The sequence below is a fragment of the Telopea speciosissima genome, chromosome 2 (assembly GCF_018873765.1).
Source record: "Telopea speciosissima isolate NSW1024214 ecotype Mountain lineage chromosome 2, Tspe_v1, whole genome shotgun sequence".
NCBI lineage: Eukaryota > Viridiplantae > Streptophyta > Magnoliopsida > Proteales > Proteaceae > Telopea > Telopea speciosissima.
This window is the reverse complement of record NC_057917.1, coordinates 12,483,982-12,510,402: the sequence shown is the minus strand read 5'-3', so window position 1 is coordinate 12,510,402 and position 26,421 is coordinate 12,483,982. Positions and strand designations below refer to the sequence as shown.

Genomic DNA, 26,421 nt, shown 5'->3' with positions numbered 1-26,421 from the left:
ACTAAGACTTCCTCGTCCCACTCAAATTTAGATAGAGTGGCGAAGTAATAGAACTTGGACACGTACTCCTCAACTGACAAACTATCCTGTCTCAACTGCACAAATTTGAGATGTACATGCTGCTTATAATCAGCCGGTTGGAATCTTCGGTCCATTGCAGTTCGCATCTCAGCCCATGTAGTAAACTAGTAACTTGGCCAAGACCTCAAGTACGGTTATGTTGTTGGTGTTTGATCCACCAAACCCGAGTTGTGCCTTTCAACTTACCCTCTGAAAATATCAATTTTTGGGCCTCTGTCAAATTGTACCATCTAAAGAAAATTTCCAAGCTGTGAACCCAGTCAAGATATTGCTCCGGGTTGTAGTCCCCATAAAAATCAACGACTTCCAACGTTGTTGCTTTGTCTACTCCTTCATATCGTCCAGCCCCATATGGTGGCAGTGGTGATGGTGGTGGTGGTTGTGGTGTGTAATGTGGTGGTGGGGTGAAGTTGGAAGAATCCTCGGAGAGCATGGGACTCTTTCCTTTCTCAAAAGCCACCAATCGGTCAATCAAAGCTTGCAAAGATTCCATCATTTTCTGAATGGAATTAATAGTAGTGGTAAGAGTGTCCAATTTGGCATCGGTTTCAGCCTTATAGGAGTTGAGCTGTTGAAGAACCTCACTGTTGGCTACCATGGTGAAGGCACATAGGATAACACTCAAGGGTAATGGCAAAACAGTAAATAATGAGAAGTTTATGACACTAATGGCAAAACTGTAATTATGGGAAGTGCAACTAACACAATAGGGGACGGAGTATCACTTATAGTGAAAGGGCAAAGTGGGAAGTTGGTGAAAAAAAAGAGGGAGAGGGGGTGTTACCATTACTGGAACAGAGAAAAAGCATGAAAAAAAAATGGCGGAAGAAGATGAAGACGATGGTTGGAAGTCGACTTTGCAGTCGAAACAGAGGGCCAATGAAGTCTTCGACTTCGATTAGGAGTGTGGACTTCGAACCAAGCTGCAACTTGGGCGCTACTCAAGGTAGGGGCACTATCGGAGATAATCCAGGAGACCAACTTCGAACCTTTTTCTTTTTACTTTGATTCTCACTCTCTTCTTTCTTCCTTTTGGTTTCTGTTTCTCTGTCTCTCGGTCTCTCTGTTCTTCTTCTCTTTTTTTTTTTTTTTTTTTTGTGGTTGCTGGAGCAACAATCAATTAGGGTTGTGGGGGGGAAAAAGAAAAGGAGGCGGTGGTGTAACAAAAGGGGGTTTTGGGTTTCTGGCCAATGTTGACAGATGGGTGGGAATCAAAGGAATGGACTGGGGTATGGGGTTCGACAAAGTTTTTTTTTTTTTGTTCGCTGTTACAGTGGGGAAGATAGGAAAGGGAAGGTGGATTGGTTCTTGCTAAGAACATGGAAACAAAGGGGAGGTGTGATCGCTAAAGTTAAAGGGTTTTTTGGGAATAGCAGGGGTTGTAGCGGTTGGGGTTTCAGTGGAGTTGAAGGAGAGAAGAAGAGTAGGGGTGCTACAGAAGATGGAATGGGGATGGGGGTATTGGTGTGACAGTAGGACAACTGGGAAGATAAAAAAATACAAGGAAGAAGGAGAATGGGATAAGAGAGATGGACAGGAAGGAGATAGATCCTTCGACTCTGATATCAAATAATGCAGACCAAGGTGGTGATCTGCTATGGTGGGCATCACAGAGAGAACCAATTGAAGAATGAGAAGAAAGGAGGGGAAAGGGGAGAGGGAATTCACGCTCACAAACACTGAGCTTCACAAATAAACCTCATTAATCAAATCTTCAAATCTATGTTCTCCTATGATTATGAATAAATAGAAAATAGTCTTGCATAGGATTAGAAACCTAACTAAAATAGAAACGACTCAAAAAGGAAACTACCAAAATAAACCATAGCTAAAGAAAGGAAACTACCTAAGAAGCTCCTACATAATCTACCCATGAAATAAAATAAACTACACCAAATATTGCAGCCTAAGTGAACTACCAGCCCTTGTCAGACCAGAAAGCAGTTTTAGGACCAGTCTTTGGTTTGGGCCTCCAAAGCGGGTCATGTTGGTCCAGCCAGGCTAAGGCAACTGCATCACCAAGTTACCACCTACAGATGTACAATAACCTGATGTAGATCATCTGTTAGAGACTGAACCAGCCCAATCAACATCGGTGTAGCCCTCTATCCTCAAATGGTTGTGCCTAGTATATAAAAGTCCTTTCCCTGGAGAAGACTTCAAGAACCTAATGGTGCGATAAACAGCATCCAAGTGCCCACTCTTGAGGGCATGCAAAAACTAACTCACTACTCCAACTGCACAAGTGATGTCTGGGCAAGTCAAAGAGAGGTAGATCAGCTTTCCCACCAATCTTTGATATTTTCCTGCATCTAAAAGAGGTGGACTACAATCTTCGCTTAGCTTGTGATTTTGATCAATCAATGAGTTTGCTAGTTTACAACCTAGCATCCTCGTTTCTTTCAACAAGTCCTGCACAAACTTCCTTTGGCAAATGTTAATTCCCTCATTTGATCTTGACACTTCAATCCCCAAGAACTACTTCAAGAGTCCAAGGTCTTTAATCTCGAACAATTGGGCCAAGTATGATTTCAATCTAATTATCTCAGCCTTGTCATTCCCAGTCACTACTCACTACTATGTCATCAACATAAATAATAAGAGTTGTGCAAGTACCATTACCTATCCGAATAAACGAAGTGTGATCGGCCTGACACTGGGAATACCCATTCCTTAGAATGGCCTGTCTAAAGCGCTCAAACCAAGCCTTAGGAGACTGTTTGAGGCCATAAAGTGCCTTCTTTAGGAGGCACACTTTCCCTTTAGCTTATGGAAAATTGAAACCAAGTGGAGGTTGCATATACACTTCCTCTTCTAGGTCACCATGGAAAAAGGAATCCTTCACACCCAACTAATACAATGGCCAGTCTCTATTGGCAGCCACTGACAGGAGAACTCTTATCGAGTTGTGTTTGGCCACAAGAGCAAATGTCTCCTGATAATCAATGCCATGCACCTAACTGTACCCTTTGGGCACCAGCCAAGCCTTATATCTTTCCACAACACCATATGGTCGGTAATTAATTGTGTAGATCCACCTGCATCCAACTGAAATTCTCCCCCCTAAGAAGATCAACTAGTGTCCAAGTACCATTCTTCTCAAGGGTCGTCATTTCCTCAAACATGGCTTCCTTCCACTTTGAGTCAAACATGACCTAAATAACATTCTTGGGAATGGAAGAAGAGGAAAGAGAAGACGAAAAAGCAATACCTATGGGAGAGATAGCATCAGAGGAAACAAACTTGGCTATGGGGTTAGTACAAGCTCTCATTCCCTTTCGAATGGCAATGGAAGATCAAACTCAGGGGTAAAAGGAATATTACCTAACTAAGGAGGGTAGAAATCAGGATGTGGATTCAAAGAGGACTCTTGGCAGGTCTTCTTTCCTTTCTTTCCTTTTCTTTTCTACACAACAAACTCCTCTCATTGCCAATAACAACATCTGAATGGTTATCAATATCAACAACATCCACATCTTTGTGCTTTCCAATATCAAACAAGAATGGGGAGATAGGCAAAGGAGGAAGAGAAGGGATGACATCAACAGCCTGTTCTAAGGGTGTCAAAACCTAATTAAACCGAGCAAAACTGGCCCGATCTAACCCGATCGAGCCTGATCCAAACCAAATCGAGGCCTTAACGGTTCGTCTTCGCTTCGGGTTAAACCGCTGAGGCACCAATTGGCCCAACTGAGAAGACTGAAGCAGACATTGAAACAGACCCCTCAAACCCTAAAACTCCTACCTAATCCCTACCCAGAACCAGGCTATAACCGATTTTCAAACCGAACAGAATTGAAAACGATAGCACAAACCGAACCGAAATTGAAAAGTACGTATTGTTTCGGTTTCCCTAAAACTCACACCGAGCCCGAATCGTCCGATTGACACCCTTGGCCTATTCACTTCTATTAGTCTTCCCCTGAAGAGGATGCTGATGAAGAGAAAAGAAAGGCATAAACTCAAAGAAGGTGACATATTTGGAGAAAAATTGCCTTCAGGAGGAAGGATGATAGAAGAATAGCCAAGGAAAGGCATTTAAATGCCTTGGGGTCAAGCTTAGTCCGAACAGATTTATTAACATGTACATAGCAGATACACCAAAACACCTTAGGAAGAAGAGAGAAAGCAAGAACCTGAGGTGATAAGGTTTCTAGAGGGGTTTTAGAGCCAAGGAGTTGAGTGGGCATGCGGTTGATTAGAAAGGCAGCAGCAGAAGAGCAAAAAAAAACAGGCGTACCTTGTGCAGCAGCAAGAAAAGCATCAGACCAAAAAGTCTTATGGACATGCATGCCAAAGCGGAGACTCATAGTGACTTCCAACAAATGGCGATTTTTCCTCTCAGCCACCCCATTCTACTGGGAGGTGTCAACACAAGCAACTTGATGAATAATGTCAGTGTCAGTAAAAAACTGTTGGAGCCCTCCATACATATACTCTCCCCACTTATCAGAATGAACTATTTGAATGCGAGTACCAAATTGAGTACAAATCAACTGATAGAAATTTTTAAAAGCATCATAAATGTCGCTCTTTTGTTTCATCAAAAAAGTCCAAGTGACACAAGAATAGTCACCAACAAAGCAAAACAAGTGTGCGGGGCTCAAGAAGGTAGAGTCCTTTCTCCTCACGTCCACTGCCAATACTCCCCTTCGCCACCAAATCCTGAAAAAGACAATAAGAAGGGAAAAAGGTGACACAACAATTTAAGGATTTGGATAGATCTTAGATGATTTACAAATAATAGATCAGTGGAAAAGTTAGGAACATGAAGGACAGAGTCAAAGGAAATAGAAGAAGTGACCTAAACACTACCCTTACCTCAAATAGAAGAAAGGGAACAACCATCAGCAACCCTAACCTTATCCCTACTAGAGCAAATAGAGTAGGAATCATAACACAGAGACATACCAGTCATGTGATCGGTGGTACCAGAGTCAATGACCCAAGAAGGAGCAATGGAAGGTGCAGATGAAGAGACCTGTAATGCAAAGGCCAAAGAGTCTGGCACTGTAGAAGTAGTGGAAGAGCTGTCCAGTTGAGAATCATCATGCGAAACACAGCAATATCCTCTCCAGTAAAGGAGTCCTGATCTGCCTACAATCCAAATGAGTACCACATAGGCTCAGTCTCAGCAGTCACAGTGTGGGCTCTAGCTCCCCCTCTCTTGCCACCACGCATACTAGTGGCTCTACCGTGCATAGCAGGGGGACGGACATGAAACACCCAACATCTCTCTCTAGTGTGTCCCAATTTCCCATAATGATCACATTTAAATCCATCTCTGTCATCTCCACGGGGTGTTCCTAAGCCTCTCCCCCCACCTCGCCAATCTCTATGAGAACTAGAGGCAAGGGCAGATCTCTCAAGGGATGGTGCAGTGTCCATGGCTACTCTTCTGGTCTCCTCACTCTGTAAATAGCTACAAACTTCATCTAAATATGGAAGAGGTGACCGCCCCAAAATTTGCAATTGAAGTGGCTCATATTCTAGATTCAATCCACCAAGTAGAATAAGAACACGTTCCTTCTCAAGTGTCCTATAAACCTTTACTTCATCCTCAGGGTTAGACAGTTGGAGGTCTCCATAATGATCATACTCTTCCCAGAGGCCAACGACAGTGTTGTAGTATTCAGAAATACTCCGGTCACCTTGCTTCATTGTGATGACCTTTGAAGGAGTTGATAGAGACCTTTGCCGAGTCACCCACTAGGTCAAATGTCTTAAAGACACTGTCCCAAATCTCCTTTGCAGTCTCCTTCCTCATAAATCTTCTATCAATCTTAAGTTTCATGGAGAAAAACAACCAAGTGATGACGGTTGAATTCTCGGTCTCAAAAGTCCTCATAAATCTTATATATACTACCATCCAAAGCCTTTCATCTCAGGTTTCATGGAGAAAATCAACCAAGTCCTCATAAATCTTCTTTACTCAAAACAGGTCCAATTGATGGGGGGCTATATACACATATATAACCTTTCAAAATTTTATAAATAACTCATAAAAGGAATCGTAATGAACTTCTTCTATAAACAAACTCAAAACAGAACTATTAAAAGCTATTATCATAGTCTAATTCAACACTTAAACACTAATCCCATGTAAAAAGTTCACACATCCCGCCCCCCTCTTTATAGGCTTATAATTAAGGCTCAATACAACAAATGGCCCATAAACAAATGATCCAAGGCCCAAAATCTGGCCTTCCTAAGCCCAGTCGAGCAGTCTTGACCAGGTCACTATTCTTAGCATCTACCGCCATTATTTCTAAATCCTAACCCTAATTTCATCCTAGACCCTAGTTCTTCCCTTTGTTGATCACACTTTCCGTTATCAAAACAGAAAGCTCTCTCTCGTCTACTTCAACCAAACCAAAGGTTACTAGGATCAGATTTCACTCCTTAGGGACTATCCCATCATAAAGACCTAGTTCTACATCAATTTATCTTTGACTTCCTAATTTTCTGGCATTTCCAGGTGGATGCTATTGTATTCTCAATCGGCATCAGCATGTTGTAATAAATATAGGAAAGTGAATGATTCTCCTTACATTTTGGCATTCACAAATTGAAGAACACAAACCAATAAAAACTTTCATGCATCCGTATTGTATAGAGATCATTTTAATAATATCCCTCATCCTTCTCATTAGAAGGTAAGCAAGCTTCGGGTTAGTACTCAAGGGAGTGGAGGGATGGAGATCACTTTTGAACAGATGTGGTATCAATCAACACATGCAGACTTCAAAATAAACCTACAGTATTGAAGAATCAATATTGCACCTTTTCATTAGACCAACACAATCCACGGCAACCACCATTTTAAAGATCAAACAATAAACCAAAATATTCTACCATACCACCAGCAAAAAGAAATAGTAGAAACTGCAGCAAAACCCGCCATTTAAGTCTAATAAGAATTATCATCAGCGACTTTAAAAATTTATAATAGCAATTACAGAAGCAATTTTTAAACATCTCACCTGAAGCTGAATGGTGCAGTTGATAGCCTGGCTTTACGAACTCACAAGCAAATCAAACTAATGGCCAAGATCTAGTCAAGTATTTATAAGTCACAACTGATCTCCTTCATGAAGAGTGCTTCCGATGGACATAACCTGCAATGTTGTGCCTTTGGTAATCCAGGCAGTTAGTTCTGGTGGATGCCCAAGGCAGTTTAGAGGATGTAGACTTCTATCCTCCAGTTGCACACCATACACAAATGGGAGTCTAAGTGTAAGGAAGCTCTCCGGAGGTAAGATCACTCGACACCCAAGGTTGAACTTTGACTGCTGATCCTTATCCGGTACAGATGAAGGAAGGCGTGAGGACTGCAATTAAAGCACTCATTATTACAAATTTACAAGGATGAATAAAATTTGCAACTTCCAACAAGGTCCATAAAACCAACAGCAGCATATTGAATCAGAATTCCCATTCTGCTCCAAGTTACCAATTGGTTAGACTATAGTGATGCTATAAATGACTATCTGGTAGAACTTTACAAGGCAGAGAGACACAGGAAATTGGAGCTTAAACTTCATATATTCCACCAGGCCTACTTCAAGGCCAAAATTCAACCCATATGGATTGAGACTTCAAGTCAGAGTGGACTGCAATTTACCATGTAAAGAGATAATGGCATTAAAATTGGAAGCACTAGCTAAACTGCCAAGTGGCAGTTATATCCAAGGTACCGGATTGGAAACCATCAGGCTGTTAAGAATGGCTGTATTGTATCAGGGGTATATGTGTAAATATCCCCTTGTATTATTTTCTTAGTTTTTGTCATTTGTATAAGGCCAAGGGCCTAGGTGTAATTTACTATTCTTTTCAATATAAGCATGTTAGTCTCTAGGTCAGAGACAGAACACTTGAACACCAAAACCGTGGCTGCTCTCTTCTCTTTCTTCTCTTCTCCTTCTTCAACCCAAAATCTAACATGGTATCAGAGCTGTTTGCTCCTGGAGTTTGAAGGTGATCGAAGATTGTTTGGAAGGTGAAGAACAGTCTCTGTGAAGGAAAATAGCATACCTTCTCAGACCTGTTTCTCTCTTGTCTACAGTCCAAATACTGAGCAACCAAGTGCTCTAGTTTCGTGTGGAGGTCTTGTTTCTTCTCATTGTGTCCTCCCACATCTCTTGGAAGCACCCAAGGAGTAGAAGGGAATCTCGACCAGGCTGTTCTGCCTCTGTTTTCCGCCAGCTGCAGTGGTTTTTTACTCTTATTGCTTCAATAGGTTCCTGTTTGACCAGTTTCTTTGGTCTATTTGAATCGTTTTTGGTAAGGAACAATATTCATCCTTACTCCGTGGTTGTTTGATCAGTTTTTAGGGATTTAAAGGCCTATTTTCAGGCTATTTATCTCTGTTTTTCCTGGTTTTCTATTGCTGTATTTGTGGGACTGTTGTTGTGGTTGAGATATTTGTTATTTGGGCCTATCAAGTGTTTGATTAAAGATCAAAATGGGTGACAAAGATGCTGCAACACCCCTGCCTCTTGTAGACACAGCCCAAACAGCCCCATTTCTTCCTTCCTCCTTTGAGAGTCCCAATATCCAACTCCCTATTGCCAAACTTGAGAACCACAACTATTTGGATTGGTCCCGGTCCATGAAATTGATTCTCCGGTGTAGGGGAAAGATGGGTTACATCAATGGTAGTATACAGGCCCCTCTTCCGACTGAGCAAGGGTATCCCAAATGAGACTCTGAGAATTCCCTGGTGATGGCCTGGCTTCTTTTCTCCATGAAGCCTGAGATTAGAAGAAGATTTATGGACAAGGAGACTGCCAAGGACATTTGGGATAGTGTGGCCCTTATTTTTTATCAGGTTGGGGACTCTACTAAGGTGTACCAACTTCTCCAGCAGATTGTCAACTTGCGCCAGGGTGAGAGAAGTATCTCTGAATACTATAGCCTTGTTGTGGGCCTGTGGGAAGAGTATGACCATTATAGAGATCTCCAGTTATGCCCTGCTGATGAAGTCAAGGTGCATCAGTTGTTTGAGAGATAGAGGGTCTTATTTCTTCTTGGAGGGGGATTTTGAGCCTCTTAGGGTGCAAATCCTTGGCCGTCCAAGTCTTCCCTCACTGGAGGAGGTATGTGGATATCTACAGAGTGAGGAGACCCGTAGGGGTGCTATGGGGACTGCCCCCACTGTTGAGCACTCTGCACTTGTTTCTTCCATCCCTCAGGACTCCACCAAGGGGGCCGATAAGGGGATTGCTAAAGGAGCTGTGAAGGGTCGATTCCTATGTGACCATTGTGGCAAGAATGGGCATACTAAGGATTTTTGCTGGGATCTCCATGGGAAACCCCCTGCTGGTTCATCTGGAGGGCGAGGACAGCGGAAGAAAGGGCTTAAGGCTCATGTTGGAGTTGTTGAATCTAATGAATCCTCTCTTTCCAAGGAGGACATTGCTGCATTTCGCCAGATTGTGGTTCATTTGGATGGTTCCTCTGCCACTTCCTCAAGTTCCTCTGCCACCGGTTCTTCCACTGCACTACAGGCTTCCTCCTCCGGCCTCACCTCTTGGGTCATTGACTCAGGTGCCACAGATCATATGACTGGTAGGTCACAGCTATATAATTCCTATTCTGTTTGCTTTGGGAAAGATAAGGTAAACATTGCTGATGGTACCTTCTCTTCTATTTCTGGTAAGGGAGATATCCAGGTTGCACCTTTTTTACCCTTGAAGTCTGTTTTTCATGTTCCCAACTTTGCCACTAACCTTCTTTCTGTTAGTCAATTGACTAGATCTTTGAACTGCTTTGTCACCTTCTTTCCTACCCATTGTCTTTTTCAGGATTTGGTAACGAAGAGGGTGATTGGCAATGGTCGTGAAGCTAATGGCTTGTATGTTTTGGAGACTGGTACTTCCCCTGTTCTGCAAGCTCAATCCTATGTTTGTGGGCAAGAAGGTGGACGTACTCAGGAGGATATTCTGCTATGGCACTGTCGCTTGGGGCACACCCTCCTTTTTTGTTATGAGGAAACAGTTGCCACATTTGTTTACTTCTTTTCCTGTCTCGCATGTTTTTCATTGTGAACCTTATCTATTTGCCAAAAGTTGTAAAACAGTTTATACATCTAATGGTAATAGATCTACTTCACATTTTCATCTTATCCATACTGATGTTTGGGGGCCCTCCCCTATTACTTTTTTGCGTGGCTTCCGCTACTTTATTTCTTTTATTGATGACTTTTCTCGGGTTACTTGGGTTTTTCTTTTGAAACATAAGAGTGATGTCCATGTTGCATTTACAAACTTTTATGAGTTAGTGTATACCCAATTTCAAACTCAAATCCAAATTGTCCGCTCCGACAAAGGTGGGGAGTATATGTATAGTGGTTTGGAAACCTTTTTTTCTGACCATGGCATTATTCATCAGGTGGCTTGTGTTGATACCCCTCAACGAAATGGGGTGGCTGAAAGAAAAAATTGCCATCTCCTTGAAGTGGCTAGATCACTTTGGTTTACCATGCATGTTCCAAAAACTTTTTGGTCTGATGCTTTACTCACTACTGTCTTTCTTATTAATCACATGCCTTCTAGTGTCTTGAACTTCCAAGTTCCTCTTGATCTCTTGCCTTCAAGGTCCTCTTTTTTTTCTCTCCCTCCAAGGGTGTTTGGGTGTATTTGCTATGTCCATATTAGCAAATCTGCCCGCACTAAATTAGATCCTAAGGCCCTGAAGTGCATCTTTCTTGGGTATTCCTCCACCTCAAAGGGGTATAAATGCTATCATCCTCCTACCCGTCGGTGGCTCCTCTCCAAGGATGTTCATTTCTTTGAAAACATTCCGTATTTTCAGTCCCCTCTTCAGGGGGAGTGTGGTGGTAGTGTTGAAGGTGAAGAGGTTCCCGAGTTTGTGTCATTTCCTTTCTCCTCTCTTGTTCCTATTTCTCCTTTCCAGCTTGACAAAGGGAAGAAAAATTATGTGGATATTGTTGTTGAGGGGGAGCCTCCTAGTGCACAGGAAAACAGAGAATAGGGGGAGTTATTGGTGTATACGAAGGATAGGAGAAATCCTCCTTCATGGCTTCCTACAAAGAAGACTTGCCCAAATCCTTCTTCGTCTCCTCATCCTGAGCCTTCATCAGTTGAGACAGGTATACCTTCCTTTGGGTTTTTCTTTTGAAACATAAGAGTGATGTCCATGTTGCATTTACAAACTTTTATGAGTTAGTGTATACCCAATTTCAAACTCAAATCCAAATTGTCCGCTCCGACAAAGGTGGGGAGTATATGTATAGTGGTTTGGAAACCTTTTTTTCTGACCATGGCATTATTCATCAGGTGGCTTGTGTTGATACCCCTCAACGAAATGGGGTGGCTGAAAGAAAAAATTGCCATCTCCTTGAAGTGGCTAGATCACTTTGGTTTACCATGCATGTTCCAAAAACTTTTTGGTCTGATGCTTTACTCACTACTGTCTTTCTTATTAATCACATGCCTTCTAGTGTCTTGAACTTCCAAGTTCCTCTTGATCTCTTGCCTTCAAGGTCCTCTTTTTTTTCTCTCCCTCCAAGGGTGTTTGGGTGTATTTGCTATGTCCATATTAGCAAATCTGCCCGCACTAAATTAGATCCTAAGGCCCTGAAGTGCATCTTTCTTGGGTATTCCTCCACCTCAAAGGGGTATAAATGCTATCATCCTCCTACCCGTCGGTGGCTCCTCTCCAAGGATGTTCATTTCTTTGAAAACATTCCGTATTTTCAGTCCCCTCTTCAGGGGGAGTGTGGTGGTAGTGTTGAAGGTGAAGAGGTTCCCGAGTTTGTGTCATTTCCTTTCTCCTCTCTTGTTCCTATTTCTCCTTTCCAGCTTGACAAAGGGAAGAAAAATTATGTGGATATTGTTGTTGAGGGGGAGCCTCCTAGTGCACAGGAAAACAGAGAATAGGGGGAGTTATTGGTGTATACGAAGGATAGGAGAAATCCTCCTTCATGGCTTCCTACAAAGAAGACTTGCCCAAATCCTTCTTCGTCTCCTCATCCTGAGCCTTCATCAGTTGAGACAGGTATACCTTCCTCTAATTCTCCATTCTCAGACTTAGATCTTCCTATTGCTCACTGAAAGGGAACTCGAGCATGCACTAATCCTATTGCCAAGTTTGTTTCTTATGATTCTATCTCCCTTACAGGTAAAGCCTTTACTGTGGCTATCTCATCCATCTCTATTCCCAAGAATGTAACAGAGGCTATGGCAGATCCAAAATGGAGAGAAGCAATGAACACAGAGATGTTGGCTCTTGAGAAGAATCACACTTGGGATCTTGTTGAACTCCCTAAAGGGAGAATCCCGGTTGGGTGCAGATGGGTATTCACAGTCAAGTTCAAGTCTGATGGTACTGTGGAAAGGTATAAGGCAAGACTTGTCGCCAAGGGATATACACAGGTGTATGGCATTGACTATCAGGAAACCTTTGCTCCAGTGGCCAAGCATAACTCCATTCGTGTACTTCTCTCAATGGCTGCAAATCTTGATTGGCCATTGTACCAACTTGATGTGAAGAATGCATTCTTACATGGTGACCTAGAAGAAGAAGTATATATGTACACTCTTCCTGGGTTCAAGCATCCTGGAGATAATGGGAAAGTGTGTCAACTTAGGAAAGCTCTCTATGGATTCAAACAGTCTCCTAAGGCTTGGTTTGAGAGGTTCAGACAAGCCCTCCTACAGAATGGCTACACTCAAAGTCAAGCTAACCACACATTGTTTATACAGAGGAAGGGCAGCACTATTACAGCTCTCATTGTTTATGTTGATGACATTGTGGTCACGGGAAACAGTGAAGCTAAAATCTCAAAGCTTAAGCTTTATTTGGCTCAGCAGTTTGAGATCAAAGATCTTGGTCTATTGAAGTATTTTCTGGGGATTGAAGTTTCAAAATCTAAGCAAGGGATCAATGTTTGCCAAAGGAAGTTTGTTCTTGATCTACTTAAGGAGACAGGCTACTTAGGATGCAAACCAATCTCCTCCCCTATAGAGCAAAACCACAAACTAGGGGAAGATTGTGGTGAACCTTTGGTGGATGCTGAAAAGTATCAGAGGCTAGTAGGCAAACTTATCTACCTCTCACTCACCAGACCTGACATCACCTATGCTATTGGAGTAATGAGTCAGTTTATGTATGCACCCAAGATGGGACATCTTGATGCAGTTTATAGGATCCTCAGGTATTTGAATTCATGCCTTGGAAAAGGTCTTCTCTTCTCTAGAAATGGTCACTTGAGAATTGAAGTATATATAGATGCTGATTGGGCTGGGTCTATCTCTGATAGGAGATCCACATCTGTATACTGTACCTTTGTTGGAGGCAATTTGGTCACCTGGAGGAGTAAGAAACAACCAGTGGTAGCCAGGTCAAGTGCTGAAGCAGAGTTTAGAGCCATGGCTCATGGTGTGTGTGAAGTCTTGCGGTTGAAGAAGCTTATCCAAGTATTGGGGTTTGAGACAACTGAACCTATGAGTCTATATTGCGACAACAAGGCAGCCATCAGTATTGCTCACAACCCAGTTCAACATGACAGGACAAAGCATGTTGAGATTGACAGACACTTTATTAAGGAGAAAATAGACTCTAAGGCTATTTGTACTCCCTTTGTGAAGACGAATGAACAAGTGGCTGATATCTTCACCAAAAGACTTGACTCCAATCACTTTAGTTTTATGTTAGACAAGCTGGGTATGTATGACATATACCACCCAACTTGAGGGGGAGTGTTAAGAATGGCTGTATTGTATCAGGGGTATATGTGTAAATATCCCCTTGTATTATTTTCTTATTTTTTGTCATTTGTATAAGGCCAAGGGCCTAGGTGAAATTTACTATTCTTTTCAATGTAAGCATATTAGTCTCTAGGTTAGAGACAGAAAACTTGAACACCAAAACCATGGCTTCTCTCTTCTCTTTCTTCTCTTCTCCTTCTTCAACCTAAAATCTAACACAGGCAATATAACTGATGCATATTCAAATCAAAGGTTTATGGATGCATAATTGATATTATTGGGCAACTGATGCATACCTCAAACTGTATAACTGGAGATGTTGCTACGACAATTGGAAATGGAGGTGTGACCTGCAAAGAAGAATTCAGAGATTAAATAGAGTAATGGGAAAAAAAGAAGTACAATATCTCCTCTCCATAGCATAAACTCAAGAAAGGAACAAATAATCGTCACTGATTAACAGTAGTTTTGATGCAGTTGCACTATCGGCTGGACAAACAAGACCCAGTTTGGAAGCTCAGGCCAAGGACAACTAAGCTAAATTAGGTCATCAATTCCAGCAGGGGTAGTCAGGGTATTTAATTTTTATTGGGGGTATTTTTTGTAAACTAAAATTAATTATTATATGGAAGTTTTAGCTGTTGACGGGTATACAGTGCTGATTTATTCATTGAGTTGGAATAGGATACTTGAGATGGTGGTAGAGTAGCTTGAGTGCAGATTAGTTGTGAGTTGGGTTTCAGCTTGAGATTAGGAATCCACGAGAATTGATATTGGTTTTGAAGAAAGTTATATATATATATATATATATATATATATATATATGTGTGTGTGTGTGTGTGTGTGTGTGTAATCACCCATAATGTATAGTAAAACTAAAAGATTTTTTTTTTTAAGTTTTATGTGCTGCTGTTGCAATGACTGGGTTCTCTTCTTTTTCTGCTCAACTCCCGATTTACAAAAGAGCAAGACATTCTCAAACCTGCAAGAGAAAAAGGAACACGAGGGAGCGGAGAGAGAGACGTGAGAGGGAGAGAAAGGGCGGTTATGCAAATAGGTCAATTAGACCACCACGCCTCCTATTTATTCAATTGATTCAAAAATAAAGAGGACATAAATGTCCTTGAACATAAGTAATTACATATAGAGAAATCCTAAATCCCCGAAAAGACAAAACTGTCCCTAGTATAAAAACATCTCGAAAAAAATTCGAGACCACAGCTGTTGGGGAAACCGAGAAAATAGCGAGATCTTGTACCATGGGTCTTCTACAGTTGTGCCTTCGACCTGCTCTACAGTTAAATTAGGTTGAAGGCACAACTGTACAATATCCTCGCCGAGATCTTGTACCATGGGTCTTTAAGTTCTTCTTTGTCGCTCACAATCCCTTCAATGGTTTCTTCAACCACCTTGTCATTTGTAGTACCAAATTCCACACTGTCCATTGTCTCAACTTTACTTGCTTCAAATTCTTCAATGTAGGCCTCGACATGTGAAACATCAAGGATTGGCTCTTTCATGACAACAAAAATTGTAGGAATTTCAGTATTAACCTCATAGATGTCATTGTTATCATCTAAGGTGTCTTCACACTCTTCTTCTTCAAGGGCAGCATTAACAGCCCATTCACCTCCAAGTTGTGGTTCACACACCATCACCTCCGGAATGGATTCAATGGTTGTGATTACTGAGTCTGCCATGACTTGTTGCTCTTCCATCTTCAAAACTTTAACGGCTTCCACGATAGCATCTGTTGGAGGTGTAGGGTAGAGAGGACCAGAGGTGGCTTCAAACTTTTGCAATTTGACTCAAGTTCTCTTCAACTGTAAATGTCTTTTGGTGGTAATCTTGTCAAAGAGAGAGCTCTCTTCTCATATATAATGGTAGGTACTTCCGTACTTGTTCTTCAACTTGTGCTTCATCTCTTCCCAAGTACTAGGTTCACATCTTCTAGATCTGAGTCTCTCTTCATGGAATTTCCACCATTGTCTAGCATAACCAGTCAATTGGAAGTAAACAAACTTAAGCTTATGCGCCTCTGTTGGTTTGTACCAGCCAAAATATTCCTCTAGAGAATCCAACCAATCAAGGAATAGGAATGGATCACTTGTTCCAGCAAAGTAAGGAACTTCTGACTTCATCTTCCTTGTATTGATATCAATCTTAGGAGGTGATAGACTTTGATACCAAATAATGTAATTCTAGATTGGTAAGAGACCAACTAGAACCATTAACTAGGATCTGCTTTGGATTGGGAAAAGCGGCTAGGTCAAATTATGTAAAATTGTGAGATTAGGGTTAGGGTTTGATGGGATCTGGGGTTAGATGTTAGGGTTAAGTTAGGAGAGTATGGATTATATGGGAGAGAAGAGATGTTGAAAGTTATAGTTAAATCAGATGATTAAATCTGAAATTATTGAGGAATCCTAGTAGAAATAGGATTGAGGGGTAAAAGGGTAATTTCACACAATCGGCTGGGTGGATGGTAATGAAATTTAAATCGAGTCTCTCTTAGGGTTTGAGGAGGATTCAATCAAAATTTCAACAGGTTCTAACGGTTAGATTTGACTGGGCAGAATTCTCACGAAAATCACCTTGCATGGAACCTTCTAAAAGGGAAGAAGAATAATTGCAGAATTTCAATTTCAGACTTACTTGTTGTTTGAAAATATCTTGAACCTTGCAGAGAAATTCCAGCAACTGAATATGTTTCTTCAAGAGATCGGCTATGGTAGAATTGAAACTTGAATGGAGCTTGATTGGAGATTGATAGAGGGGGTTGGGGAAGGGGATGGCTATCTCAGCTCACCCTGGGCATCTCACCCAACCTATCTCAGGATTTTTAACAAAGGCTAAAGCCAATATTTCATTAATCAAATTCGTGTTCAATGTTGGCCTCTCTTCCAAACTTATATAGAAAGCTCAAAAATAGACTTAGACACTAAAAAGGAGAGGCCTAACCCTACCCTTAACTAATAAGGTAACCCAACCCAAAGCTTATTTCCACTAAAATAAGTCCTAAGTGACTTATCTACATCAACAAATGTGGAGTGTTGGAGTGTTTTCCTACTTTTTTTTTATTTTTGCTCATTTTTGAATTTCTATTTATCATATTAATTTCTACTTTAACTTCCCGGAGTTCATTCTCCGGGGAACTCTGTTTAAATAATTCCGTTGGATTCCTTCCAACCTCGTTATTTGGTGATCTCATTGGAAATCAAGTAAAGACAATTCCTATTTGATATAGCTATTTGTGCAAGTATTTTACTATTAAGAAGTAACTGTTTTTTGTACAGATCGTGTATTAATCGACTATAACTATAGAATACCCTTTTTTCACAAATTACTGCATTTATCCAAGCGATCCACAAATGACGAAATCTCTCTTTTGCCTGCCCCTATCCCAATGAGCCAAAACCAAAGCTCACATTTTTTGTTGATAAGTTGTTCGAGTAGGTCTTGAATGAGCCACTTGAAAGGTTGATGCGAATAAACGAATTTTGTTCTATCTCTCAACAAGATAGGGACAGACATGAAAAAGCAATGCAATTCATCAAAAATAAATAATTGAAATAATTTCATAAGACATACAAAGAAGAAAAATCTGCAACAAGAATGGTGAGGTGAAAGTAACAGTAAGGGGCATCAGTACAGCCCCTAACATGTGATACAGAAATCATCAGACCAGCCATTAAATCAAACAACAACGCTTCTAACAGACTTCTCCAGCTATATATCATGCCATTGTCAAAATTTATCGCAAATGACCACATTGACTCACTGGAACAGCTGAGATGGACAGGTACACAAACAACTGGGAGACATTTTTAGGTGTGGAAAACTCCATTAGTTGGATAGCGATTATTAATGATTTATAATCTTCTTGTATTCAATTTTATCTGCATTGCTAATCCATTAATGAAACAGAAGAAACAAGAGCAGACCAGAAAGTATTCCTTCCAGCTAGGAATCAAGATGAATTGTGATTGAACTTAATCAACCAAGGAGTCAGAAATCCAGAAATAAAATTCAATAAGGTGAATCCTCCTAGGGGTAGATAGACTAAACCTTATGTTCAGAATTACACACACCCCTATACAGGATCACAGGTAAACCCTAAAACAGAAATTAAGCCAACTAACAAGGTCAAAGTCAACCTTTATGGATGGGGTTCAAATTCTGGTCAAAGGTAGTAAACTGTTAGTATAACAAAAGCCCAAAATACTGCAAGGTTTTAATGGCTGCATTGAAGTTCAGTCAATAATCAAATCTGGAAATTGAAATTGGACAGATTTGGGAGATCTATGATATCTTCAGATCAGAGGCTCTGATCACCTTCAAAACAAGGTTGAGGGACCCTCTTGGGTATCCCTGTAACACCCCCAGATATAAATGGAATCTGGTGGTCATATTCCTAGATACAAGGAGCCTCAGTTCAGACAAAATCAAGCCCAAAACAGGGCTGCTGCCAGGTTTTTCTGGTGGTTCCTTTGCTGGAACTTTAATGCTTCTAACAACAGTATTGAACCAGGAATAGCAGCAGAAGACCCTAAAATCTCCATATCAAATAATCCTCCAGCAAGCTTGAACAATAACAGCAGAAATCAATAATTACTTGAAGGAAAAACAGAGCATATAGGGAAGAGAATGTGACCTACGGCTTCCCCACCCTTTACTCGGTCTCACAGCAGCTCCAATGAAGAAGACAAGAATTCTTTTCATTTATAAAACATGGGGAGCTCTTTGGCTCTTACAAGCTTAAAATAAAATCAAGTAAAACTGAGTTTCCTACTAGGAAACTGAAAAACAGTTGTAATGCTACTAGGAAACAGGAATTAAAAATAAAAAAGGGGACTCTCCAACGTGGGGGAGCCCTGTTACAACTTCAACTACTAATTTTTGGCCAATAAAAGAACTTAAAACCAAAGGAAATAACTAGCCCACGATTTGGCTGGTGGACCCAGTTTACAGCCACTTAAAACAGGCTCCTAAGGCCTGTTTGGCAACACCTAATAAAGGCCTCTTAAGGCTTGTTTGCTGCGGGAGATAAACTAAACATGACTGACAGAACAGAAGATGTACATAATGTCCATTTCAGTTCAAATGTAACTCATAAAACATATCCATGCATTTCAGCATACACATAATTATTATATACCAATAATGAGCAAACAAGTTCTGCACTAAGGTTTAACAGGACAAAAAACTAAATGAAGAGATTTACCAGGAAAATCCTTTGAAGCTGTGATATTGTACTTGCGAACTTGAGATTCTGTGTATCTTTCTTACTCCTTGATTTTCTGCAGTGTGGGCAGTTCATATATAATGGTAAATTTCTATTCAAAAGGGCAAATGCAGACCCACCATCATCAAGTGTAATAGATTGAAGGTTCTCTTCTAAGTCTTTTACAGATTTCAAGTGTGTTCCATCCCAATATTGGTTACCACCGGCTATTGCCTCCTTTGACCTATTTGAAGTTCTCACCTTATTTACAACAGTACCAGCCATTTCATTCGAATGTGAATAATCTTTTTCTTGGGCACCATTCTTAGTCAAGTTTGATTGCTCTTTAACTTTCCGCTCAGAAACTTCCCAACATGAAGGAAAATTAGAATCTTCAGGGGACAAATATGGGTAACCAAGCTCATTGAGACGCTCTGGAGTTAATAAGAAACGATGGCCATGGGAACACTCATGCTCAAATCCAACATACACTACAGCATGCTTCACAGAAGTACTTGGTTTGATCTTTCCACTGCCATTCATGTTCATTGGAACTACATTGCTACCTATCTGTAAAAAAGGGTCACTACCTTTGTAGCCATTACTCTTCATCCCATTTAAACTTTCTCGAACAGAAGAAAGATCTTCAGATTTTTTAAGTCCTTCACAATTGGCAGTTGCATGAACCTGCTGCTCACTTCTATTTCTTGTGCCACTTCTCTTACCCTTTTCTGAACCCCCAGCAGGTGGTTTCGTCTGCTGAAGAGGAGGAAAAGCTGAATCTGCAGCTACTGATCCAGCAACAACCTCAGAAAAAGGTTTCCTCATTGTAAAATGTGGAAGACCCCTACCAAAACTGATTTTCTTACCATCAGAAACATTTTCTGAGTGTTTGCTATGACTTTCTACTCCATCTTGTACTTCTACTTGGAATGACTGCGCACCACTAGCTTTCTTTACTTCATCTGTAGAAGATTCAACCTTGGGTTCCTCAGACATGATTAGAGCTCCTTTCTGAATTGTACCCACTGACAAAGTCTTTGGCTTTTTTGGTTTCTCAAGCAATATTGTCCATTTCAAAAGAAACTTCTCACTGGCGCAAAAACCACTTTGAAGCAAGCCTTTAGAAGGTTCATAATACCGTGAACCTCCAAGTCGAATCAGACTCCATGAAGAGGGCAGTATAGGACCTGCATTGCTTACTTTTGGTAGTTGAAGAACTGGTAGGGGCCTATCGCAATCAGGAAAGAAATTGAAAGTATCATTGGCAGTTTCAAAATCAAAAGGATCATCTCTCAGGCGCCGGGAACGGCCACAAGCGCAAGCATGAAGAAAAACAAATCCACTAGAATGCTGCTTGACCTCAGCTCCTGAAAGTGAACCACCAATCTCAACATTGTGTCTCTGATGCATGCATGGTTTTCCTGTCAAACTAACAGCATCACAGAGCTGCCTCCCTGATCTCCAAATGGATGTGCATTCGTCTTCTAACTTTTTGGAGAAAGAATGCACAGCGGGTCCCTTGACCATTGACTGAAAAGCACGCAATGCTTTTTGTAGCTGTGCCTCATGCATGGAAGTTGGATAACAAGCAGGTAAATCACTCAGATAAACCTCCTTTGCAGCTGGTAGAGCTCGCTGGCACCATGCAGTAGAAAATTTCAAGTTCAGGCCTTTACCACTTTCCAGCCAAGATACAGCAGCATCTCTAGGATCTGTTCCTCCAGAAGCAACTCCATCAACCTTTGATGAAGCAGCATTTCGTCTAGGAGGCTTTCTTTTGCTGAATTCATTTTCCTCAAGACTCCGGCATTTAGGGGAAAGCAGGGCATCCACAATAAGTTGACTAGACAATAACCAGTTCTCCAAAGTTGGAAGTTCAGGAGGAGTAGTAAATGACTTCCCAGATGCAGCTGAGGCAGCTGCGGCAGCAGCAGCAACAGCTACCATACCGACACCAGCAGCAGAGCCACTGTTGCTGTTGGTCGATAAGCCACCTCTCCCTCTTAGGCTATCAGACTGCCTATAGATGAACTCCTTTATAGATTGAATATCCTCTTTATTTGCACTCTGATTGTGACTTTCAAGCAGAAGCGTGTCAGAGGATGCCTTTGCATTTATAACATCATCCACAATACCAGCGACAAAATCCAGAGATTCACCTCTCTGGTTCATTAACCTGTCCAATAGAGCAACAGCCCTTGAAGCTTCAAGGGAAAACAAAGGTGCTGAATTTGCATTGCCCCCTCCTCTAGACCCAGAATGACTGGCCTCAGAGCCAGATAGTGTACGACATTTCTTAATCAAAAACCGGATCTGCGCTTCGAGAGATGACTGTAGCTTCTTCTTGAGACTACCTTCAGATTTACTCGTTGGGCGTGCAAGCATAACAACAGAACTTGAACCTTTCATGGACAAACTAGGCCGAGGTATGCCATTCAAACTAGTTGACGACAAGGTATCCGATGATTCTTCTACATGGGACCCATGAGTTAGGCCATCTGGGAAGTCATCAAGAAAAACAAAAAGCATGACTGGTGTACATTGGCCTGGAAATAAAGAAGCATAGGAACCCAGACCCGACATGAGCGAAATAGCGGAAGTGTGACGTCCAGCGATGCTACCACTTCTACTTGGAGAGGAATTTTTGGAGGAAGTCCCTGGAACAGTTGGTTGTGAAGAGGATGAAGAGGAATATTTGGAGGTAAATAATGGTACAATCCGGGATTTCACAAATGGAGCCAAAGCATGTTTTGCAGCTTGTAACATTCGGAATTTCTTCAATATTTGGGTATCGAAGCGTGATCCCTCCTGAAGGAATATAATTACATGGCAAACCTGCATTGATAATGAATAAGCATCTGAATTATAGATACTTATGAAGGCACTTCTATTTAAACCCATCATTATCAAAAAATTGAAAATAAAATTTCAGTTTCTATTTCAGCCTGTAACATTCTTACTCTTACCATTTCATTTCATCCATCAAGAATTCAATTTCAGTCAGCCACTAAATCAATTATATAAAGTTTAACTTACCGATACTAGCTCACAAATCAATCATTAGTTCTATACAACATACGATGCCAAGGAAAGCCTTACACAGAAGAAAATGATAATTTTCAATTAACAGTACGAACTTTTTTTGTTTTCTACTATTGAGGCCATTAGGGACCTCCTCCGCATGCTTAGATTCAATGAAAAGTTGAAATACCATTTTTCTTTCAAGGTAATAATGGAACTATAAGAGGGAATATGAACTGAGAGAAGCTTAATAACTCACAGAGAACATAACGAGCATCCCCTGAAGGTCCCCAAATTCGCATTCTTCCAATACGGACTCAAATCCTGGAGAAGACTCCGACAGTCTTTCAAAAGCCGGACACTGAATGGAAGAAAATTGCAAAAATATGATTCCTTTCTCCTCCTCGTGATAATAACTGATCCTCCTACTTCGGAACCAATCCTTCGCCGCATGTCCCAGATCCTCTTCTCCCGTACTGCGCAACCGAACTTGAAATCTTTTATCGAGATTGCCTGATCCAAAGACATTGGCATCAAGAATCCGGTTGATGAGTTGGGTAACATCATCCTCTCTCCTCCCAATAAAACCTACAACAACAACACCACCTTCTGAAGACACAGTTTGAGACGATGCGGATGGGGATGCCGAAGCCGACGTCGAGGTCGATGAAGAAGAGGATGAGGGTTTGATAGAAAGAGGGAGTTCTAACGCGCTTGTTGTTGAAGCAGGAGTAATAGTTGCAGTACAAGAAGCAGGAGATAAAGCAGAGGAAGTGAGAGTGATTGCAGAGGCAGAAGACGAAGCAGTTGCAGTCGAAGAAGAAGAGGGACGAATCAGGACTCGAAGAGAAGAGGGATTGGGTGCATCCATGGATATTCAAAATAAAAAACACAGACTTTTCTTCGATGAATAAAAGGGCCTGTAATGGGTTATTGAAAAGACGAAACTCATATGCTACACGCCTACACACCTACACGTTTCTCGGTTTGCTTGTCAGGGAAAATAAATCCAAAAAAAAAAGTTCCCATTTTTTAAAACCCCAGCGGTCTCGGCCGACGCCGATCCGGACGAATTCATTGATCCGATACCATGGTTCATAATCTCAGTATCGGAACAGATCGGATTGGCTCAGGCAAACATGACACTTCTGCCGCTTTTTTTTTTTTTAAACATCATTTTTTTAACCTTTTTACTCTTGTTTGTACAGTGAATCAGGTCGATATCGAGATCCGGCTAAAATCAGCCAATTGGATCCGAGATTACGAACCTTGTCCGAGACCTATATCTCAAACCATGATTGGGACAAACGAAAATTGGCTACTGCTAGGGTTGCAGTTATGTTCTTGCTGCCCCAATTGTAGGCACTGATTTGGAATCCAGAAGGGTATTTGAAAAAATAGATGTCGGTTGCCCGTGAACCCCGCTTCGTACTTCATAATTGTTGTTGCTCGCCCTTACCCAACTCTTTCCAAAAGACTATTGAGACGGTTGGTGTAAGTAATAGGGTAGTGGTGTTGGCAGGTACCAAGATCCGTTGCAAGAGCAGTAATAAGGAATGGTGGTAAAGAGTGCGGCGAGAACTGGAACTATGATCCGCATTAAGTGCGCCAGAGAACTCTAAGTTTTTCCGAACTAGAGACCGAGATCAATAACCACCAACGGCAGATGCAGAGAGCGAAAAGGGTTTTCCATGAGATGGGAAATGAAAACTATTAGCCCCACACGAGGTTTGTGAATAAGTGATTGTTTGAATGTTCCTTGGAAGATCTATCTCGTGTCTGGTACTGCATGGTTCCACTCTGCAAGAACTTCTTTGTCTAAGTCACTTCTCTTTTTTGTCTAAGTCACTTCCCTTTTTCTTTGTGAGTTTCGGGAATATCCCCATTCATAGGTCCGAGATCCACATCTATGAATTGGCTGAATGATCAACTCTATAATCAGTTGTTAAAATCAATAGGTCTTCAAATCATGTTCCGACCTAGGATAATAAGCTCATGAGCTTGGTCTTACTTCACCGTCGAGAAACAAAAGAAGACTTCCATCTCCAAGCTTAGCTCAGACGTAGCTCGCTTCTTTTTGGGTGTGAAGTAGTGTCAAACCAAAATACCCAACAAGCATTAGCTCTCCCTGAAAAGGTGGTGATCCAGCCGCCTTCATACCAATCAAATAGAAAGACGAAACAGAAAATCAATGCAAGAAGGGTGAGGCATTCAATGTGGATAGTGACGGGGGGGCTTCACTAGGCTCAGTTCCAGCTATTCCTGCAAAGATTGTCCCATCCTGGCGAAAGTGAAAATGATAGACCAGGCTTAGGACATTGTGGCATAGTGGTCCCTCACTAAAGGGGTAGGTGGGCAAGCTCAGACCAAGTTTAGGTTTCAGCTGCTAATCGAATCCTGTGAAATTCATTCTTCCCTTCCCAGAGTAGGCGCTCGTATAGAGCCCAGATTGTTGATCTAGGTATACGCACCCAAATACGCTGGATCTAGGGAATTAGCCAAACCGACAAGAGACTTAATTATTGGGGATAGACAGACGGGTAAAACGGCAGTAGCCACAGATACTATTCTCAATCAAAAAGGGCAAAATGTAATGTGTTTATGTAGCTATTGTTCAAAAAGCATCTTTTGTGGCTCAGGTAGTGACTGCTTTCCAGGAAAGAGAGGCAATGGAATACACTATTGTGGTAGCCGAAACGGTATACTCACCTACTATATTACATTACTTAGCTCTAAGAAGATGTGAACGCACCGTTCTTATAAAGAGAAAGGCGTGTTCTGAGGTGTGAAGTGGGAGAGATCCGAGGGGTTTTGAATAAGACGACCTTTTCATTTTTCATTTTTTATGTCAGCAATAGAAGCCCAAGCTCATAGAATTGTTGATCTTATCGCAGCAAAAAATAACGGTGATGTCACGTAAACTCGCAAATCCATTTCGAACCATAACATAGTTCAAATGAACCGAACTTTGCTTTGATATTTTATCTTCTTACTAGGGTAAAGTAAAATATTATAGGAAATTGGAGTAATTCGTAATCATCCGGTGTGAGATATTTTTTTCTTTCCTTTGAGATATTATGTACAATTAATGAGTCTACTCCTGAATCTAATGAGTTAAAGTAAAGGGTATTATGGAGGTTGGTCGATCAAAAATGGACCTAAGAGGGTATTTGTCAACCCAAAGGAGAAAGAGATTATTCTAAGTTTGCGCCCACGATTGGGGGCAGCAAGAACATGGCTGCTAACCAGATTGCAACCAAATTTTTTTCAATTGGGACGATTTTGGTTAATCTGATCGAGTCCTAATTGGTTCTACTATCAAAACCATATTGATAACCAATTGGTTCCAACAAAAATGGTCCAATTCTTGCTCCTAATCAATCACATTTCTTTATCAGTCTGAAGACCAGTGCCCGTGTGTTGCATTTAGTATGTATTCTTCGAATGCAATCTAAAGCAATGTATTCCAATAAATAGCATCAATCGCACCCTTAATTTCAAAAAGTCTATTATGCTATTCCAAACGCTTTCAAAGTATTTATACTAATATTTAGATTTGAGATCTTCAACGGATGGGATGCTCGGACAAAAAAAAATATGTGGTTGAAAAAATGAGATGACAAATATATGTTAAATAAGTAGTGGGTCCAGGTGTTTAAGATCATGGGTGAAATTTTATGGTTGTGTTTGGTATGCATTATCAGAATGCATATTAAATATAAAAAGCTCGTGAACTCAATGGCCCATTTTAACATGAGTATATATGCCTCTTTATAAGTAATAAAATGATCATTGTCAATAAGATAGACAAGCCAATAATCCCCTAGATATGCAACCTTCTTTTGTCTTTTATTTTTTTTGTAGTTTACTATCATCAATAGGTGGTATGATCACTTTCCTTTGACACTTTATTTTCGAATGTTAAACTATCAATTTTTTATTTTTTTTTTTGTAAGGATTTAAACTACCACTATAATCCTTATACAGGTTATACTCATAGTTAACTCCAACCTATAAGGAAATATATTCTCAAAAGATTCAACATCCCTGAACTCAATTATAGTGTTTACATCAAATATATAATCCATGGATTTAATCACTAAGAACCTATATCAAGTACTTGTGCATACCCAATAAACACACGATCACAGGTTTTTGGACCTAACTTTCTTTATTTGTTTCAAGTATTCCTACTTTAGCCAAACACCCCTACACCGTCAAGTGTTTTAAACTTAGTTTTCTTTCATACAATAACTCAAATGGCAGAAGTCTTCTAGGATATTTTATTTGATATATAACAAGCTAGCAGAATGTCTTCTCCCCACATATTAAGTGTTATTTCCTTTAAAATTTGTCTAA

General features: G+C 40.9%; 1 protein-coding gene across 1 annotated transcript in view; it reads right to left on the bottom strand.

Moving 5' to 3' along the window:
* Window positions 1–22,933, bottom strand: part of LOC122650459 — a 28,804-nt gene extending 5,871 nt beyond the window's left edge. Inside the window, exons 1-4 of the mRNA XM_043843874.1 lie at window positions 22,322–22,933; window positions 19,039–21,876; window positions 14,111–14,164; window positions 7,065–7,412 (exon numbers count right to left, since the gene is read on the bottom strand). Coding sequence (XP_043699809.1) covers window positions 7,155–7,412; window positions 14,111–14,164; window positions 19,039–21,876; window positions 22,322–22,933 — 3,762 coding nt within the window. The 3' untranslated portion in view covers window positions 7,065–7,154. The remainder of the gene's footprint in view (window positions 1–7,064; window positions 7,413–14,110; window positions 14,165–19,038; window positions 21,877–22,321) is intronic.
* Window positions 22,934–26,421: the final 3,488 nt, after the last annotated feature.